Here is a 17920-nt window from a genome sequence, read left to right on the forward strand (position 1 = left end):
TGAAAAAGAGTATTAATTAAAATTTTAAAAAATTAAAAAAGTTTTGAAACAAATTATGGTAAGAAAAAAAAAAAAAAAAAACTCTCTTGTCCGGATAGCGATTGACTAAAAAACCCACACCGAAGAAGGCCCTAGGATCTAAAGTATCCAATCGTCCACTTTCAACGGAGCGCGTGAAAGACACTGGTCAATCATCAAGCTCCACAATGGTTGATCTCGATTTGTTTCTCACACGCGACCTAATCAATCGCGTGGAACTGGTTCCCGTCCCTGAACTCCGGTGCAAGGGCGTCCAAGCTTGTAAAAAAAAAAAAAAAAAAAAAAAAAAACCGGGAGTGTTCCCGATCTTTTTCAGTTTCCAGCCCGCCAGTCAAAATTTCACTTCAACTTTTCTTCCCCCTCATGAGGTACTTCTCTTGCTCCTCTACTAGATTTCTAATTTGTGGTCTTTTTTCTGTTTGTGATCATGAAATTATACTAATTGCTTCACTGAAAGTAGTGCTAGTCCGACGGATCTATATCCTCTTACATCCTGAAAACTTGGATTTAATCTTGCTTCGTTTCTTTCTTTCTTTCTTTTTTTTTTTTTTTGCGCAAACCGAGTGGAACCGTCGTTGTGAAGTTTCTTATTTGTTTTGTTCTAATTCTAAGATGCTTATTTTTCTTTGGAATTGCTAGTAAGGGTGCACAAATGAGCTTCGTTGTCTTCTAAGGTGAAGTTCAACTCGTCTTGTAGCTGTTACGAACTTTTTCACGAGGTGCTAGGTGGATTAAAATTCCAAGCATTAGCTTAGGTTGCTGAATGAAATTGGTGGGAATATTGTCTGGTAATTGTTTATGCAAAATTCTTCCCTTTTAAGCTGTGTTCTGGTAATTTCTTACGGGATTATTCATGGTTATTATTTATGGTTGTTTGCAGTGTAGTCTAGAAGTTAGGTCCGGTTCCATTGTTTTTAGTTTTTATTTTGCTCTCTTATAAATCATTAATGATTAAAAGTTTCACATTTCTCATTCCTAGCCATTGTATTTCTTATTGTTCTGTATTCCCATCAGATTGAATTGTTACTATCTGTAAGATGGGTACTCAAAGTCAAACAGGATTGGTTGCACACAAGAAGATGCTTCCTCCTCAACCGGGAAGATTTGATGATCGTGAAGATCTCATTAAATATGTTCGTGACTTTGGTGCTGATCAGGGATATGTGGTAACAATTAAGAAGTCTAGGAAAGATAGAAGAGTCATCCTTGGTTGTGATAGAGGAGGTCTGTACCGTAACAGGCGTAAGATTGACGAGAGTCGGCGCAAAAGGAAAGCTAGCTCACGCTTGATAAATTGCCCATTTGAAGCAATTGGCAAGAAGGAAGATGATGCCTGGATGCTTACCATTAAAAATGGGGACCATAACCACGAGCCCTTAAAAGACATGTCAGAGCATCCTTACAGTCGCCGCTTTACTGAGGATGAAGTAAGGCAAATAAAACTGATGACTGAAGCTGGTATAAAACCACGCCAAGTGCTTAAAGCTCTCAAACAACATAATCCAGATTTGCAGTCAACACCAAGGCATTTGTACAACCTCAAAGCCAAAATTCGCCAAGGAAATCTATCAGGTTATAACTTGTATCTAACTTTGCTGGGAAAAGATTCATTGCTTACCAATGTGGGAGACGAGAAAGAAAAGAAAAAAAAAAAGACGGGATATGTATAGCCATAGGCTCTTGATGGAGGTAGCATCAAAACTGAATCCTAATGTTTCTCTATTCTGGCCACATGGTTGGTTTTGGTTTTTCTTTTCCTCAGGTGCATCTCATCCTAATTTCAAGTCGGAGGAGCAATTTTAGTTTATTAGGTGGCATTAAGAGCTTGAATTTCTTTATTCTTATCATGATTATTCATACTACTGTACATCCATTTTTGGTTCAACAATTAGATATGATAAATGAGAACGTTAACTTTCAGTACTTTTGTAATATGGAGCATGACTTCTTTTCTGAAACTCAAGTCTCTTAAGCAATCCTAATTTTTATTTTTCAGAAAAGAATTTCAAGTCACGGAGACCTAATATTTCACTTCATGCAAATAGTAGTCATACTGTTATCGGGGATACGGTCAAGCAAACGCATCAGCTGGTAAGGTCCTATACTTCTATTTTATTTGTTTCAATATATATACACATATTTGACGGACTCAAAGGTGATGAGTAATTGTTTGAATTGTAGAAGGTTCCTAATTTAATTGGAGGGGAGTTCTTGGATTCGCACAACTGTCCAGTGGTTGATGTTATCAATCCAGTAAGCTCTATATTTCAGACAACTTATTTGTTCATAGATGGGGGTTTACATGTCAATCATGGTGTGCCCTCTACTTTTGGGTTAGGCAACACAAGAAGTTGTTTCTCATGTTCCTTTAACAACCTATGAAGAGTTTAAGGCCGCAGTTAATGCAGCCAAACAAGCCTTTCCCTCATGGAAAAACACACCGATTTCTACTCGTCAATGTGTTATGTTTAAGTTCCAGGAGCTCATCCTCAGAGACATGGTTAGTATTAGTCATTTCCTTTTCAGAATCATTTGAAACATATAAACCTTGATTTTTTGATATGGCAAGAATTCTTGTTATTAGGATAAGCTTGTGACGAATATTGTCACAGAACAGGGAAAAACATTAAAGGATGCTCAAAATGATATCATCTGTGGTTTAGGTTGGTATATTCACTTATTTTATCTTTGTGCATCATCACATCACGCGATCACATATGAAAAGATTGCACTCATTTGCATTCTGTTTTTCCTGAAGAGGTGGTTAAACATGTTTGTGGATTGACCACTATGCAAATGGGGGAGTTCGTCCCTAATGCATCTGATGGAATTGACTCGTATTGCATCCGAGATCCAATAGGTGTTTGTGCTGGGATCTGCTCTTTTAACCATCCAGCAACAGTTTCCTTGTGGGTATGTCCCTGTGCTTTCTCTTTGATTCTATTGACATTCATTCCTGATATAAATGTATTATGCAGTATCTGTATAAATACATTAGAACGATCTGTTTTCATAATTAATAACCTTAACCCATTTCCTCTTGTGACAAATTAGAGCTACTATCTTTGAATCTTAAACTACAAATAGATTCTAGAAGAAAATGCTTGGCTTATATATTCATGTATGCATTTGTTTTCTTCTTATACCCACCTCCTACATATCATACTTTATAACTACATATTAATCAACATAACTAAGTTACTCCCACGGCCTCGAGGAGTGCCCTAGTGGTTAGGGCTTGGGACGTTTAGAGTTACCCTCCAAGATCCTGGCTCCATGCTCTTATTTTGAAAATATGAAAACCTTAAAACTAAAAACCTTCAGTGTCTCTTGGGGTGGTTGGAGTCTCTTTAAACATTGGAGGAGGGAGATGAGCTGAATGTAAGGAGGGGAGCCTTTAATCCTATGTATAAAAGAACACGACTAATTTATATATAAAAAGAAAACGTTAAATTTATTATTTAAGAAGTTTTGGTGGAAATGTACGTAAAACCTTTTAAAGCTAAAGAAATAATGGAAATTTAGGTGCATGAGACTAACATTCACAAGAAAGCCCCTCTTAGAGATATGGGAAAAATAATGCAAGCATTGTGTAAGTGTAACTGATGAAAGAAAAACAATGCTATTTTTAAAATACTAATAAATATGATAATTTTTTTTCTTACTAAGTAATACTTCAATGAAATTATCTTAATGAGACAATTAAGTGAGGTTTGTGAATCAAAAGATAATTCTTGGACAAGATATGAAATCTTTAATCTTATATTTTAAAACTTTCATCTGTCTAAAATTATTTTTGATTCAAATAAGGGAAATACAGGCATTGGTATAGAAATGAGAACGAAATGACCCTATTGAGTTTTTTCTCCTATAGCGTCATTTGTATATTATAGATTATATTTTTAAAGTTTTAGGTTATTACAAGTTTGACTTTGGAACTTTTAGGGTTGTGTCTAACATAGACCCCTCTACTTTAAAAAATTATCTAGTAGGTCTCTAAACATTCAATTTTGTTTTTTACGAGTCTTTGAAATAATAATAATAATAATAAAAGCGTCTAGTAGATTTCTCAAGTTTGGAGACCAACTCGAAAAGTATAGAGATCAACCTTGTAATTTAATCTAAGTTTTATGTTCTATCAAGTTCTTTCATGTACTTGAGAATCTATGGTTGACAAATTTATAAAATAAATTGGAATGCTGAGTGCTAAGAATGTTATCCTTACAACGCAGATGTTTCCGATTGCAGTTACATGTGGCAATACATTTGTTCTTAAGCCATGTGAAACATACCCGGGTATGTTTCAGAACCTATCTCTTTCTCGTTATAGTTCACTTGGTCTATGAAGTTCCCACATTTGCAGCAGAAATGAATTCGTTTTTTTCCTATTAATTTTTGCTGCCAATCACATCCAGTTGGTCAATTGCCAAATCGAGTCAGTTTATTGAAAAATAGTATAAATGTTATTATTGGTAAGTCGATTCTACATAAGCTGGCATAAGTTTTGATAAATAACGTTGGGTTCTTAGATTTTGGAGTTGGTTAGGATAGCTCAATCTTTTATATGTTGTAATTATACTCCTAGATGTCCCTAAATGTTTAGTATGGAGTGCATTTTCATGTGTATGTGGACTTGACTGCATCCCTCACATCCATGGTATGGTTACGTGGTAGTTATCATAACCGTTGGTTTTAGGAAGAATAAGTGGCATGCTATCTTATGTGATTTACCATCTGGGAAATGGAAACGTTGGTTTTTTAATCTCGCTAGCAACAAAAGTATTCATGTGGGGGTTCACTGTGATAGTAATGAAACTTGGCACTCTTCATGTAGATACCATTTCTCGATTGTATGGTATAAAATATATGTAAACTTATTTTGGTCTAATTCTTTTGGCATTTCTACGGTCAACATAAATCCAAAGGTTTTTTAGCATTGTATTTCTTGTCATTTTATAATGTATGAATCTAGCGACAAATGCTTTTTTATTTATATCCTGCACATCACAGTCTTTAGCAGTCTGTAATATTATCCATTTCAGGGGCTTCAATGTTGCTAGCTGCATTAGCAGTGGAGGCTGGCTTGCCTGATGGTGTTCTAAATATTGTTCATGGAACCCATGTAAGATGGTTCAATAGGGAGCTATTGTTTCTTTTTGATTGGCGTCTAATTGGCATACTTCCTGAGTTAATTTTCTATTATTTGTAGTTAATTACGCAAATAACAAACATGTTATGTTATTATTTCAAACAATGTTAACTTTCCCACCTTCTGTTGTTTGGAGTTTTTTACTCTTTTCATTTCATGTTGGCATGTGCCATATGGCACACGCTTGAGTTTTTTACTCTTTTCATTTCATGTATGATTTTACTCTTTTCATTCATGTATTACTTCATAGTCGGTTATTTCTGATTCGTGTTATCCCCATTTTTTGTTTTTAATTCTCTGGTCAGGATATCATAAACTATATATGTGACGATGAGGACATAAAAGCCATATCTTTTGCCAGTTCATGTTCTGTAAGTGCTTCTCTTTATTAATAGACATGAAATGCCTAATGACAAAATGCAATTAGATATATTTGACGTGGCCATAACAAGTATTGGTAAGAGCACATATAAATTTCTTTAATTAGCTGTTCTTTAGTTTTATGAATACTTCTCATGTAATTTCCTTTATGTTCAAATTTTATGATTACTTTTCTTTATGATTGAAACACTTTGCATATACATTTCATTCTTGTCAATGATTGAAAAGAAAACTTTCTTGCAAGTTTAGTATGTTTTGGTCGACTATTCTGAATTTTTATTTTCCTCTCTTTTTACTTTACTGTTTATTTTATTTAAAGGCTGGAAAGAACATATATGCTAGGGCCGCTGCTACGGGAAAGCAAGTTCAGGTGAATCCTATTTGTTCATCTACTGTTATGTTTCTTTTGGTAAAGGTTTTACAATGGGGGTTATTGAATAATTTGGCTGATATTTATGTTGATTGCTTAGTCCCACTTAGGAGGCAAGAGCCATGCAATTATTATGCCTGATGCTAACATGGAGGCTACTTTAAATGCTCTGGTTGATGCTGGATTCGGTACTTCTGGACAGACATGTATGGCTATCAACATTGTTGTCTCCGTTGGGAGTTCAATTCTATGGTATAATGACTCTTTTGTTCATCGCAATCCTTATTTTATCCTCCTTTTCTTTCCTTCTGGAATTTGTCTTCTTGATTGAGTTCATCATCTCTGGACAATTAGAATTCAAATTTCATCGTCTTATGGACACTTTTCTATTTGCCTATCCTTGTAGTACCCAGTTTGTTGAGATTTGGTCTTGAGCTTCTTGTTCTGGTATCTACCTAATCTCTTGCTATGAACTATTCCGGACTTTTTTTAATCTTAATTTTCAAGTTTAAGATCCTTGGGAAAAGATGTATTTTATAAGAATCAGAGTATGAATTTGTGGTTGCAAGCTTAGCCAGATTGGTTTCCTATGAGTGAGAGTATGTCTTAAGAAGATTAGCTTTCAAAAATCATTACCGTAGTCATAAAAAGCTATCTTAGACAGCCACGTGACACCTAAGTGTTTTGCTGGTGCAGGAATCCGTTTACTCCACAGTATGTGCATTATGAAGCTTAACCACTTATGTTAACTGTTGTGCCTCACAACATTTCTACAAGTGTCAAATATGCAACATATGCTTTTTGATTCCCAACTGCATCTGGACTTCTTCCTTCTTTCTATTTGTAAATTAGATTTTCACTGAACTTCAGAAAACAACAAATTAACAGTAACTTTGGTATTGTGAAAATTATAAAAATTGGACGGTCTGCTTCTACCTACGGATGGCATGTTGACCAATAGCTTGTCAAGTATTGTTCCTCGATCACTTATGAATGTTCTTTTCAGTTACGGTCCTTAGTCTTTAAATCTATCAGCATATGAGTTTTGTAGTTATTGGTATTCTACGATGATTTTCCAGGGAAAAAAAACTTGTGGAATGTGCCAAAGCACTTAAAGTGAATGTGGGGACAGATCCCAATGCTGACCTTGGTCCTGTAATTACCAAAGAGGTATGTGTTCAGAAAAACCTCTTTAGTTTTCCTTTGGTTACGGTACCTATGGTTTGCACATGTAGGAGTTTTTTTTTTTTTGCGTCTCTATTTCTTTGATAATTTCGGCAAAGACTAAATTCTAACTTTTATTTGGATCTGAAACTTTGCCATTGAAGCTGGTAGTCCATCGTATTCAACTGTCTGTACTTCTGGTGGTGGGACATCATGTCTGTATGTAGATGCACTATCGTTTCAACTATTAAATTAATTCTCCTTGGAAAAAAAATCCACAGGTGAAAGATCGTTTTTGTAGATTAGTTCAAAGTGGCATTGAAGATGGTGCTAGACTTCTGCTTGACGGTAGAGATATTGTGGTACAAACTTGTTATTATTGAGTTTGTTAAATAAATTCTACTACCTTACATTCGACGAATTTTAGAACTTTCTGGTGTTGATAAGATTTTTGCAATACTTGGTAGGTCCCAGGATATGAAAATGGAAATTTTGTTGGTCCAACCATTTTATCTGATGTAACAACGGACATGGAGTGCTACAAGGTATTCTCTTCTCTTTCTGTTGGACTTATTCTAAAGGGATGTAATTGATATCTAAATCTCTTAGCATAAGAGGCTTGAAGTTAATATGTTTTCATTATTTTGACAGCATTCTGGTACATTAATTTTAACAGCAATATTTTGTGTCGTCAGGAAGAATTTCTTGGACCAGTTCTCCTTTGTATGCAGGTACTACCCAGTTTTTCATCCCATTGGTAATATTGCACGTTGTCTTCATCAGGCTGCTTATTGTTTTCTGTTGGTTTTACTGACAGGCTGACAACCTAGAGGAGGCTATATCCATTGTAAACAGAAACAAGTACTTCTTTTAACTCTACTAAACTGAGGTGGTATTTAGATGGCATACTTTAAACCATTTTATAGTCATTGAGGTGCTGCATTCCATAACCCATTTTACCTCTGGTATTCCTTATTCGCCATTGAATTTTAACTTTTTCTATTTTAAATTTGTAGTACTTTCGTTTGAATCTTGATGTTGGTTGTAGCTTCTTGAAGCTGCTTTCCTTGAAGAAGTAAATTTGTAGGCCCTTTTTTGTTGACTCTTTTTTGATGATAAGGTGTTGCACGTGCAAAATTCCTCCTTTGTCATGGCTTCCTGGATATACGTTTAAACTACTCAATTTTCTTCAGGAACCGAAATGGAGCTTCCATATTCACAACTTCTGGCATTTATGCGAGGAAATTTCAGAGTGAAGTGGAAGTGGGAATGGTTAGTGATCGTTTATTGGTGATACAAATTTCTATCCATTTAGATTTCGGTTGATGGACGCCCATGTAGATCGCTTGAATTATTTATGTTTTGCTCCATACCTAGCATATTTTCATGGAAGCTCTAAGCTGGTTTACAGCTGAACTAGTTTTTCACATCGTAACCATATACCTAGCATATTTTATTCTGTTAGTGTCGGTTTCTTTATACTAAATATAATTTCATATTTGTTTTCCCTTCTAAATCCATTTCAGGTTGGTATCAATGTTGCTGTTACAGTTCCCTTGCCATCTTCCTTTAATGGTTTGAAGCCATCTTCTGCTGTTGATCAAGTTTTCTTTTTCAGTTCAAACTTTGATTCCTCCTTTCTGCCTTGCAATATTATCCTTCATTTCTTTTGTCCATCACTTTCTCCTCTCACTGTCTTAATTTTAATTTGAAGATAAGGCAGGCCTGGAATTTTACACCAAATTGAAAAGAGTGGCTCAACAGTGGAAGAACTCAGCAGGCATTGGAGTCTCAATGACGGCGTCTTCACCATCTGAGAGACATTTGAGATCCCGTACTGTACCTTCCACGTTAGTTTCAACATCTGAGAAAGATTCACCTGGTGGGCGGCACCGAAGTTTACCCCCGTTGCCTTCCACATCTGAGAGGGATTCACCTAGCGATGCTGTACTGCTGCCAGACCCTCGAATATCTCAGACAGATTTAGCCAATGAAAGAGCCACCTCCTCTCCGCCAACTCCTGATAGGGATTTGCACGGTCAGGGACTGTCCCTGATTTCTACCTTGTCATCAGAGGGGGACATATCCAACCAAGATTTGTCTCCTGCTATGCTTTTAACAGGTGATAGAGAATTGCCTGGCCAAGCTATGTCAGTGTCAACATCCCGATCATCTGAGAGAATGTACTTATCTCAGAAATGTCATTGGAGCGAATCCCTGAGGGCCGATTCAATTCCATCCAGTTCTGAGAGGATCAAAGGGCAGGCATCTCGAACTACTCCTGCTTTCGTTTTAGCAGCAGAGGGATTCTACGTGCCTACATCTCATGACAGTAATTGTCTGATTACCCATGGAAGTGATAGTACAGTTCCATCTCGAAGAATCGACAGCATGTGTCAATCATCAGAAAGAGTATATATGCTGGCAACTTCCCATCTGAACGACAGTATGAGTCAAACATTGCGGAGAACTGATACGCCCTTATTTTCTTCTTCTGATGGAAAAGACCACATCAGCTTGGACTCTCAAACCGACGCTGCTTTGCAATCAGATAGAATGTACTTGTCTAGCTTGTCTGAGAGGGACGGTAATATGGCTTCGGCTTCTTCTCAACAAGTTGAATCTTTAACATCCACTTCAGAACGAATGTATATACCTCCATTAGGTTATAGAAATGCAGGCATGCCACCAAAATCGGAATGGTTATGCATTCCCACACCTGCTTTATCTGAGAGAATGTATTCACAAGGGCCAATAGTGTCAGCAGATGAATTTCAAGACCAAGGAGCATCATTGACACTGCCTACATCCAAGAAATACGAACACTAGTACCTAGGATAGCCAAATTCCCAGTTTTCCCCCTATCAACAAATTACTAACCATTTTTCTCTTGGAGAAGTTCGTTCAAGGCCATTAACTTGATTTCGTCCTGTTTTCTAGATCTAAAAGTTTCTCAGCAGCCATTGCTTCTTGGACTATATTGGTCTACATGCATTGATTTTCAAATAGGCTATATGGGTTTTTAGTTTTAAACCTTGGTAATTCCAAGCCAAGAGTAAGAGTTTACCCTCCTTTTCCCTCTCTTGTACACCCAGTTTAAATTATTTCAGTTCCTTTACACTCTTTCTATTTTAGCCCATTACTTTCAAATGTCTAAATATAGTCTCCATATTACTATATCTTAATGAATGTTAAAATTAGTTTCTACTATTAGTTTATGATTAATAATTTTTCTTAGCAAATTTAGCTTCTATTCACCTATTTTCTGTCAACTTTATAAATTATTCCCATTGTGTCTTGCTGAAATCGCCGAGCCATGTCCGCCATACACCAAGTGTCTCGAGCTTTCGAGCTAACTGATAGCCCCGACCGTCTTCGCCGAGAAGAGCCATACCAAGAGAAACGGACGTCACGCAAGAGTAGAAGCCGTCCGAACCTGGCGTCACGGCAGCACAAAATCTTTAAAAAACGCGTATATGCTAAAATAATAATAATATACAATATTAAATTATTGTTTTATAAACTATGCTTAGACTCGTGGACTATTTGGACAATGCTAATGGGAATTTGACTTTTTAGGGATTTTTCTGTTCTGTAGAAGAACTTTTAATTCTCCAGAGTTCGAAATCCCTACAGATTTCAGATTCAGCTCAGGGAACCACAGATTCAGGTCTCCGAAGAGATGGTGTCGCCGGAAGCCATGATACAAGTAGCCCTGTTCATTCTCACAGCAGCGACGATGTTAGCCGTACGAGAACTTTCCAAGCGAGCTTTCGGCAAGGTCCGCCTGAAGAACAGAGCGATCCTCCAATCCAGCCGCCACTTCCTCGAGGGAACTCATCTACTCGCTCGAGCACGATCTACTTCTCAACAATCTCAATCGATGGACTACGCGAAGAAGGCACTAAACGAGGCCGAAACGGCGCTCTCGCTTTCGCCTAGAGATCCGGCATCGCACATCTTGAAAGCCCTAGCCTTAAATCACATGGGTCACCAGAGCTCCGCACTTAAATCTCTCGACGTCGCACTTTCGCCACCGTGCTTGAAGTCATTATCCGAAAAAGAGGTCGCTAAGGCGTTGGTCAAGAGAGCCGAATTGAAAATCGCCGTCAATCGGAAACGACGACTCGACTCGGCGGTGGAAGACTTGCTACAGGCGGTGAGTTTGGGCGGAGATGACACGAAGGCCTTCTGTTTGTTGGGCCAATGTTACGAATGGAAGAAAATGAAAGATGAGGCCAGACAGGCTTTTGAGAAGGCCTTATCTGTAGATCCTGAATCAGCCCCGGCTCGCGAGGCATTGGGCCGACTGAATTAAGTCCCATTTTGTATTCGGCTCTTCCAAATGGGCCTATGGATAATCAGTTATTATAATCAATCTAATTTGAGAGCATTGTTTATTGCAATACTTTATTCATAATTGTATTAGTGTAAAATTTTATGAAATATTTATCTTTTTATTATAATTCATTATCTACCCATACAGAATTTATATTTTTAAAATTATTGAAATGTTTATTTTGAGAACAATTTTAAAATACAACTTCAGGTATATGCTCGGGCCTGGGCCTCATTCATCGGGCCCAACCTCGGCCCATTTCTCATGGCCACCTCATCTTGCTGTCGAAGTCAGAATTGGATGAAGCTGGTGGGGTATTGAGTAGGACATTCTGGGGACAGGCATGGAAGCGATGGATGAGATGAAGAGGAAAGCAGATGGTGTGGACTCCGGAGGTGGGAAATGTAAGGCATATTATGGGAAGTTATCGAATTTCTCAATTCTTACAACCTCTTCCCTGCTCCCTTAAGTAATAGCCTCGTTTCATTAATTCAAACCACTTACATTCTATAATATTTATCATACCCATCACCCCTAATTCTATTTTGGAAGAACAAGAACGTGTACCCATACAAATTCAATCCTCCATACATAAATCCTTTGAAACCAATGTTAGTCTCAGAAGTAATTACAATATGCCTGATTGGACCGTAGAAAATTGCCACTAATTGCATCGAGAAACAACAAAATGCTCTTCCCTCAAAGTTTCCTTCGATTCAATGAGTTAATGGGATCAATTCCTCAATTCCACGATTCCATTCACAAGTGAAATCAAGAGCGAATAAATAAATCCATAGATTTGGTGGAGAATATAGTCAACAAGAATTGCGAATAAGAAGAACGAAGAAGCAAGTAATCAAAACGAGTTTTCGGTTGGTACCGCTAAGATTACAGACAGCGATGAAGAAGAGGAATTTCTATTTTCGAGATACAGGAGCGAGGAGACGAACCACATATTCTTGGCGGTCTCTGTACCGCCGTTTCAGGTAGTTCTCGAGGATCTCCATCACAGAAACTAATCGTTTCATTTCCTCCAAGAGTCGGCTGAGCGCCGCCTCTCGAGCCCTAACTTGAGCCAGCCGCGACTCTGTTTCCGCTAATCGACCCCGTAGATTGTCCACAACGGAAGCGTCGCCGCCGTTTTCCGGTACGGAGGTCTGGTTAGGAGAAATGCTACCTCTGAACAAAGATCGGTGGTGGCCGTTACACATGGCGGAGACTGAAACTCAACAATCGGTGGTTGACTTGCAGCGATGGACCTGTTTTTGGATAAACAAGTCGGGGCAGCTAAAAATCGCTTCTCTGCTGCGGTTTTTGGATGAATATGATGCCTTTTGTGGTCTGGAAATCTTACTTTCTTACAGAAGTAAATATAATAATAAGATTGCGTAAATAGAATAATAAGATTGGATATTGATAGAGACAATGACGTATTTTGTTTTTGTAAGAAAATTATCTATTGAGTGAATCGAAAAAACAAAAACAAAAACAAAAACAGCTCCCAATTAGGCGTCGTCTCAACGTCACCAATGTCCTCTCCCTCCCTGACTCTCGTCTTCCGGTGAGTCGAGAGCCTTTCGTTTTGTCCGGTGACGTGAAACCGACCTCGTCCTTATCATTGTCGTTAATCGCTTCTGCACCATCGGAGCTAGAAATTTGGTAATTCTATTCGCTCCTTTTTGTTCTTCTCATTCACATCTAAATTTCGGTTAATCACGGAGAAGATCTCTGTCAGGTTTTGGTGCTTTCGTTGATTTGACTGGATTGTGAGTCCGAAACAGCACGACAAACAAATTTCTCAACTGGTGGAAGAGTCGGCGAGACTCGCCAGAATCTTCACTCCTCCTCATTACATTACTGGACAGACGAATCCAAATTAGTTCCAGGTAGCATTTCCAGAACGAGTAATCTCCGTGATTGAATCTTTTTCCAATCGAAATACACGGTCAATTTTGAAAACCTCCCCCACGTGTTTGCAGACTTGCAATGCCTTGAAGATGAGGCGAATGTAACGCTGAGATGAAAGGATTGCATCGATGGATCCAGCGTTTTCGTTGGTTAGGTGAAAAACAATCAGATCAAAGTCGTGAGTTCCTCTAATTTTCAATCGGCGATGCAAATTTTTTATTTTGTATTTGAATTATAAAGTACAAGGAGCTGGAAGGTGAGGATGAACAAGCCACTAAGAAATAAATCAGAGAGTTACAAAAGGATAATGTTGCATTTATAAATATTTATAGGAAACACGAAGAACTGAAATGGTAGAAGTTCGAATATGGATTGTTTATCTTATAATGTATCCAAAAAGGGAAGACGAAAAGAAAAGAAAATCTCCATTCCATCCATTTCCAGATTGTCAATCAAATTATGTATGCAAAATAGGAAAGAAAGATCTTACCAAGTTTACACGATATGCACAAAACAAGACTTGAGTTCGTCTAATTTGTAAACTTCAGCTCAAGATGACGATGAACTTTGCGGTAATCAGAGAACCTGCCCTTCATCATCGTCGCCGAAAGCACGTCAAGTTTCCGAGATTTGCAGGGAAGAAGAAAGCCATAGTTCCATATACTTCTTGCTCTCTGCAAAAGATAAGATACATTCAAACTTTGATGTTGAAGGTATTCATCAGCTCCAAGAACATTTAAAAAAAGCTTCTCTCTTTTGCCCTTTCCCTTTCATTATTACTTAATTTAGGAGATTGAAATAAGAAAAAGGATTTTGATGATAAAGGATTCAGCTTTATCAGCTTGGGAACATACTGGTCATCATCAAGCTATTACATCTGAGGACTCCCGACTCTATAGTTGTAAGGAATTGTAACGCCACTCATTTTTCTGCAACTTAAAAACCTCATTCCTTGGATCATTAAAACAAAGTCCAGAACGAAGCATGGTTCAGAAACACACGCACCCAGAAACGAATGTCGAGTTCATTCCATAACATATGAACAGACGATTAACAGAACATAAACTACTACTTCAATAGAAACTTCCTGAAGAAGAAAAAAAAAATGTTACCAAACAGCACATCAAAGAGGAGAAATTTGGGTGTAAATCTATCGCCCTACGCGGACCAGCTGCCACCACCATATGTTTCCTTAGGTCCATGATTTTTCATTTTAATCTAAAATCTGATGCTGGTCCAAAATGTTGTCTGATGTTGCTTCCTTCAAATCATGAAATTTGGAGCAGTAACTTATGATATGCACACAAGAGATGAGATAGAGACCAGTCCACTACAATATATAACAAAAAAAACTTGTTTTTTTCCTACAGAGAAAAGATTCAATGACTTATTGCAGGCTTGCGGCTATTCATCCACCGCCTCTTGATTCCAGCAGGCGCAGGACTATGGAGAAAACACAACAATTGGTAACATATATGAATTGTTTGGTAGCTCTTTTGAGAAGCATTCTGTTTTTTTATACAAGGATTCAAGAAAAACAAGTGCAAGTGACTGTTATTAAAAGTTGTTTCTAACTCATTTGTTCTTGTATCTGTTCTACCATGTAGCCTCTTTTAAACCAATTAAAGTTGTTGTTCATTTGAAATCACAACCTTGACCTTTACAAGTCAGTTTTGTCTTGAAACACAAAACAAACAACATTACTGAAAACAGCTCCAAAACATGCCCAATCAATGTGTTCCCAAATTTTAGGAATGGTGTCTCTTAACAACCATTCAATACTTTATATCCCAGCTGCAACAGTAATCATATAAAGATCACAAAGAATGTTCATATAAAGATCATGTAGGAAAATTCATAAACTAATGGCAGACACAAGGCATTGGGTCAAATAACAGTATAATGCACACCACAAACAGAAGGCCTTACCAGGTGAGAATTCATGTTGAAGGTTTTTTATGGCAGCCAAAAGCTCGACGTTTGAACCCTCCACCACCTCTTTGCAACGATTGCTATAGGAAGGGACCAGAACGGCAAAACTATCATCACTCTGAAAGCCAGGACCGTGGGGCTCCAACCAACCAATAGACCAATCGGCCTCATCAGCAGAGTCAGGCATTTGCATGTCATCACCGCCAGGTGGTACAATCAGAAAATCGTATTCCCAGTCAATCCTCGTTGTTTCTTTCTTACTTCGCCATTTCTGGTTCTTGACCTTCTTTGAAGATGAACCCAAGTCCACCCTCTTCAACTTGAGACTCTCCGGTTCTCTCAGACCAGTACCAACCTCGGAGGGAGAATTTGAAGGCGCCCCATTTGCGACAGACTCTTTCTCCTTCCCCTTCCAAAACCACAATGAAAAACGGCTGAAAGACACGGCCATCGGTTCTGCTCCAGACGAGTGAAAAACTTTTGGGGGAAAATTTAATAAGGAAACTAAGAGGTTTTCCCCATAGAATTTACAGGTAGAATCTCAAAATGGAAAGGAGTGGCTGATGGGGCCTGTTTGATCAGTAACCTCCATATGGAAAATGAAAATAAATAAATAAATAAATAAATAAAAGTAAAAAGAAAAAACTACGAAAACTCCTATCTAGATCTCAAACGATCAATATGAAAGTTCTCCAAAATTTCTTCTCCAATTACTCGGAACCCAGAAAGCATCCAAACAAAGTTCACTCAAGCTATTTGCAAAAGCTCAGAAGTCACTTTCAGGCCCAGACACAATCAAGAATCTTATCCCACTCCTCTACGAATATATCAGTTGTTGCTCTAAAAATGCGAGCCACAACGACAACAAAAAAATAAATCGAGTTCAAAAGATTGATCGGATAAGAGAACCAAGATCGCCCGTCATTCGCTAGATCGCCACTCAAAACAAAATGGGGGAAATCCGCTGAACACCGACTTCAAACCTCGAAACAAGAATTTGGGATTTCTGAAATCTCTCAGGGCGGAGAAATCGAAGAACCAGATTGTTTCCCCTCAAATTATAGCATTTCCACCCACAACTAAATGCCCAATTTACAATGAAATTTTACAAAGTCTCTTATATTTTATTCAACATAGTTATCTTTGATTCCTTAAGTCAATTATATTGCTCCACTCCGCTTCTAACTCAATCAATCACTAATTGTTAATTTAATTAATTATAATATTAAAATAGGAATTAGGCATTTAATTTGATTTATCATGGAAATACATTATTATAGCAGAATCGTCCAAATATCATGACGTGGGGTTAACAAATCAACGCACTCTTTGCAACGGATGTTTCAATTACTGCAACGTGTACGGTGAATCTTTAGTGACTTTCTCTCTCGAATTTCTACCTTTTTTTTTTTTTTCTCTTTTTAATAATAGGTCTAAAACAAATTGTTTAAATATATTATGGTTTGATATTTAAATTATAACCATGTTTTAAATCTTTTAAATTTTATGTACAGCATTTAAAAATATTTAATAATTATTTAAATGAGTTTCGAACATTTTTTTAAATCCTTTATTTTCAAAGAATTGATGCCTTAGATAAAAGGGGAATGAAGGTTCATAATTATTTGCCGAACTCTCCATTAGGGATAGTGTTTTTATTTTCGAAAAGAATTGAGTTATATTCAACCAGAAGTCCAAAACTTGTTTCCACACATTAGGATAATAATTATATACATTAATCCACTAACATATTTTGTCAAAGCTGTTCCTTTCTTTTGTCTTCATCTAATCCTGGAAGCTTATAATTGAAGCTTACACGTTGGTTACCCCACGATTTTGAATTAGAAGACAGATTTTAAAAAATGGAAGATGTATTTCACTGTAATAATTGAGTTGGTCATTCATAAGCAATAACGAATTTTTAGGGAGAATTTTTATGGATTCGAACCAAGTTGATCAGTCCATGACCAAGACATAACTTGAATGAAACTTAGTAGAGATTAGAATGAAAGAACGCGAGTACTTCTCAACCGGTCCAGTTTGGGTTCACTTCCCTGCTACAAGATCCCATAATGGGTTGAGGAAAAGATATTTAAAATTTTTGGTTTGGTTTCTTTCAAATCAGAATGGCCTTTTTCTTCTATCATAAGATTACTACAATACCCCTCATTTGATTCTTTTGGGTAACTTTAATACACTCTTTTCCCCTAAGCAATCAAATTGGAAGCCAGTTTGATATTTGCTATTATTGTTTCTTTCATTGCCATGTGACCTAATAATGTCAATAACGAGTGATTGAAAATACAATCCATTTCAACATTCTCATGCTTAACGATTCAATTAAGATTCCTTTTTCCTATAAGAAATAGATCTTATTTGATTTTTTTCTTAAAAAATAATAAAATATTAGACCTTATCTATAAAGAATCCCGTTTAAATTGAAAATGGGGAGGGAGTAGGTAAATATTTTTGTCATTAGCTAAATGAGTATTGCATTTTCATCCTCGACCCCAACTCCGTCCCAATTCCGGGCGCACTCCATTTTTATATTTAAATATTTATTTATACGTAATATACTTAATTTTGTGTTAAGTATAACAAATTAAAAACGATATTATATTTTCTGTAGGAAATTGTT

General features: G+C 37.1%; 4 protein-coding genes across 16 annotated transcripts; 2 read left to right on the forward strand and 2 right to left on the reverse strand.

Annotated features, from left to right (window-relative positions):
* Positions 1 to 245: 245 nt before the first annotated feature.
* Positions 246 to 10310, forward strand: LOC111803473 (uncharacterized). 7 transcript variants are annotated; one of them, XM_087127303.1, is made up of 22 exons: positions 263 to 407; positions 679 to 827; positions 1054 to 1611; positions 2036 to 2130; positions 2224 to 2292; positions 2378 to 2539; positions 2624 to 2702; positions 2798 to 2952; positions 4272 to 4335; positions 5082 to 5161; positions 5494 to 5559; positions 5889 to 5939; positions 6040 to 6191; positions 7019 to 7109; positions 7385 to 7465; positions 7571 to 7648; positions 7799 to 7834; positions 7921 to 7964; positions 8152 to 8178; positions 8297 to 8375; positions 8630 to 8678; positions 8818 to 10310. In XM_087127303.1, the coding sequence occupies exons 3-22, from the start codon at positions 1077 to 1079 to the stop codon at positions 9930 to 9932; spliced, it is 3108 nt and encodes a 1035-aa protein (XP_086983429.1). In that variant the 5' UTR covers positions 263 to 407; positions 679 to 827; positions 1054 to 1076; the 3' UTR covers positions 9933 to 10310. The 7 variants fall into 7 exon arrangements, with proteins under 7 accessions (XP_086983426.1, XP_086983429.1, XP_086983427.1 ...); XM_087127301.1 differs by having other exon boundaries at positions 679 to 758; positions 2221 to 2292; XM_087127302.1 differs by having other exon boundaries at positions 679 to 713; positions 2221 to 2292.
* A 306-nt stretch (positions 10311 to 10616) lies between these two features.
* Positions 10617 to 11569, forward strand: LOC111803474 (uncharacterized). Its single transcript, XM_023687894.2, has one exon. The coding sequence runs from the start codon at positions 10786 to 10788 to the stop codon at positions 11419 to 11421; it is 636 nt and encodes a 211-aa protein (XP_023543662.2). The 5' UTR covers positions 10617 to 10785; the 3' UTR covers positions 11422 to 11569.
* Positions 11570 to 12208: 639 nt separating this feature from the next.
* Positions 12209 to 12756, reverse strand: LOC111803924 (protein SKIP34). The gene has a single exon (XM_023688542.2). It carries the CDS (start codon positions 12651 to 12653, stop codon positions 12360 to 12362), a length of 294 nt encoding a protein of 97 aa, XP_023544310.2. The 5' UTR covers positions 12654 to 12756; the 3' UTR covers positions 12209 to 12359.
* A 79-nt stretch (positions 12757 to 12835) lies between these two features.
* LOC111803923 (uncharacterized) lies at positions 12836 to 16428 on the reverse strand. 7 transcript variants are annotated; one of them, XR_015422563.1, is made up of 4 exons: positions 15280 to 16427; positions 14463 to 14611; positions 14205 to 14301; positions 13759 to 14024 (listed from the first exon to the last, which is right to left on the reverse strand). XR_015422563.1 is itself a non-coding variant. In XM_087127305.1 (3 exons), exons 1-2 carry the CDS (start codon positions 15731 to 15733, stop codon positions 14222 to 14224), a joined length of 534 nt encoding a protein of 177 aa, XP_086983431.1. In that variant the 5' UTR covers positions 15734 to 16428; the 3' UTR covers positions 13759 to 14024; positions 14205 to 14221. The 7 variants fall into 7 exon arrangements, 2 of the variants coding, with proteins under 2 accessions (XP_086983431.1, XP_023544309.2); XR_015422562.1 differs by lacking the exons at positions 14205 to 14301; positions 14463 to 14611 and adding an exon at positions 12836 to 13365 and having other exon boundaries at positions 13841 to 14024; positions 15280 to 16425; XR_002816444.2 differs by lacking the exons at positions 14205 to 14301; positions 14463 to 14611 and adding an exon at positions 12836 to 13456 and having other exon boundaries at positions 13841 to 14024; positions 15280 to 16425.
* Positions 16429 to 17920: the final 1492 nt, after the last annotated feature.

The sequence above is a fragment of the Cucurbita pepo genome, chromosome 10 (genome assembly GCF_057944985.1).
Source record: "Cucurbita pepo subsp. pepo isolate OVF chromosome 10, ASM5794498v1, whole genome shotgun sequence".
NCBI lineage: Eukaryota > Viridiplantae > Streptophyta > Magnoliopsida > Cucurbitales > Cucurbitaceae > Cucurbita > Cucurbita pepo.

What these genes read in the sequence shown, in the direction of transcription:
- LOC111803473 (XM_087127300.1), top strand. Translation starts at nt 1,077, where the DNA reads ATGGGTACTCAAAGTCAAACAGGATTGGTTGCACACAAGAAGATGCTT. An exon ending in TGGTTGATGTTATCAATCCA is followed by an intron (nt 2,293 to 2,377) that starts GTAAGCTCTATA and finishes CTTTTGGGTTAG; the next exon opens with GCAACACAAGAAGTTGTTTC. An exon ending in GCCATGTGAAACATACCCGG is followed by an intron (nt 4,336 to 5,081) that starts GTATGTTTCAGA and finishes TATCCATTTCAG; the next exon opens with GGGCTTCAATGTTGCTAGCT.
- LOC111803474 (XM_023687894.2), top strand. Translation starts at nt 10,786, where the DNA reads ATGGTGTCGCCGGAAGCCATGATACAAGTAGCCCTGTTCATTCTCACA.
- LOC111803924 (XM_023688542.2), bottom strand. Translation starts at nt 12,653, where the DNA reads ATGTGTAACGGCCACCACCGATCTTTGTTCAGAGGTAGCATTTCTCCT.
- LOC111803923 (XM_087127305.1), bottom strand. Translation starts at nt 15,733, where the DNA reads ATGGCCGTGTCTTTCAGCCGTTTTTCATTGTGGTTTTGGAAGGGGAAG. An exon ending in TCAACATGAATTCTCACCTG is followed by an intron (nt 14,302 to 15,279) that starts GTAAGGCCTTCT and finishes TAATGATCCAAG; the next exon opens with GAATGAGGTTTTTAAGTTGC.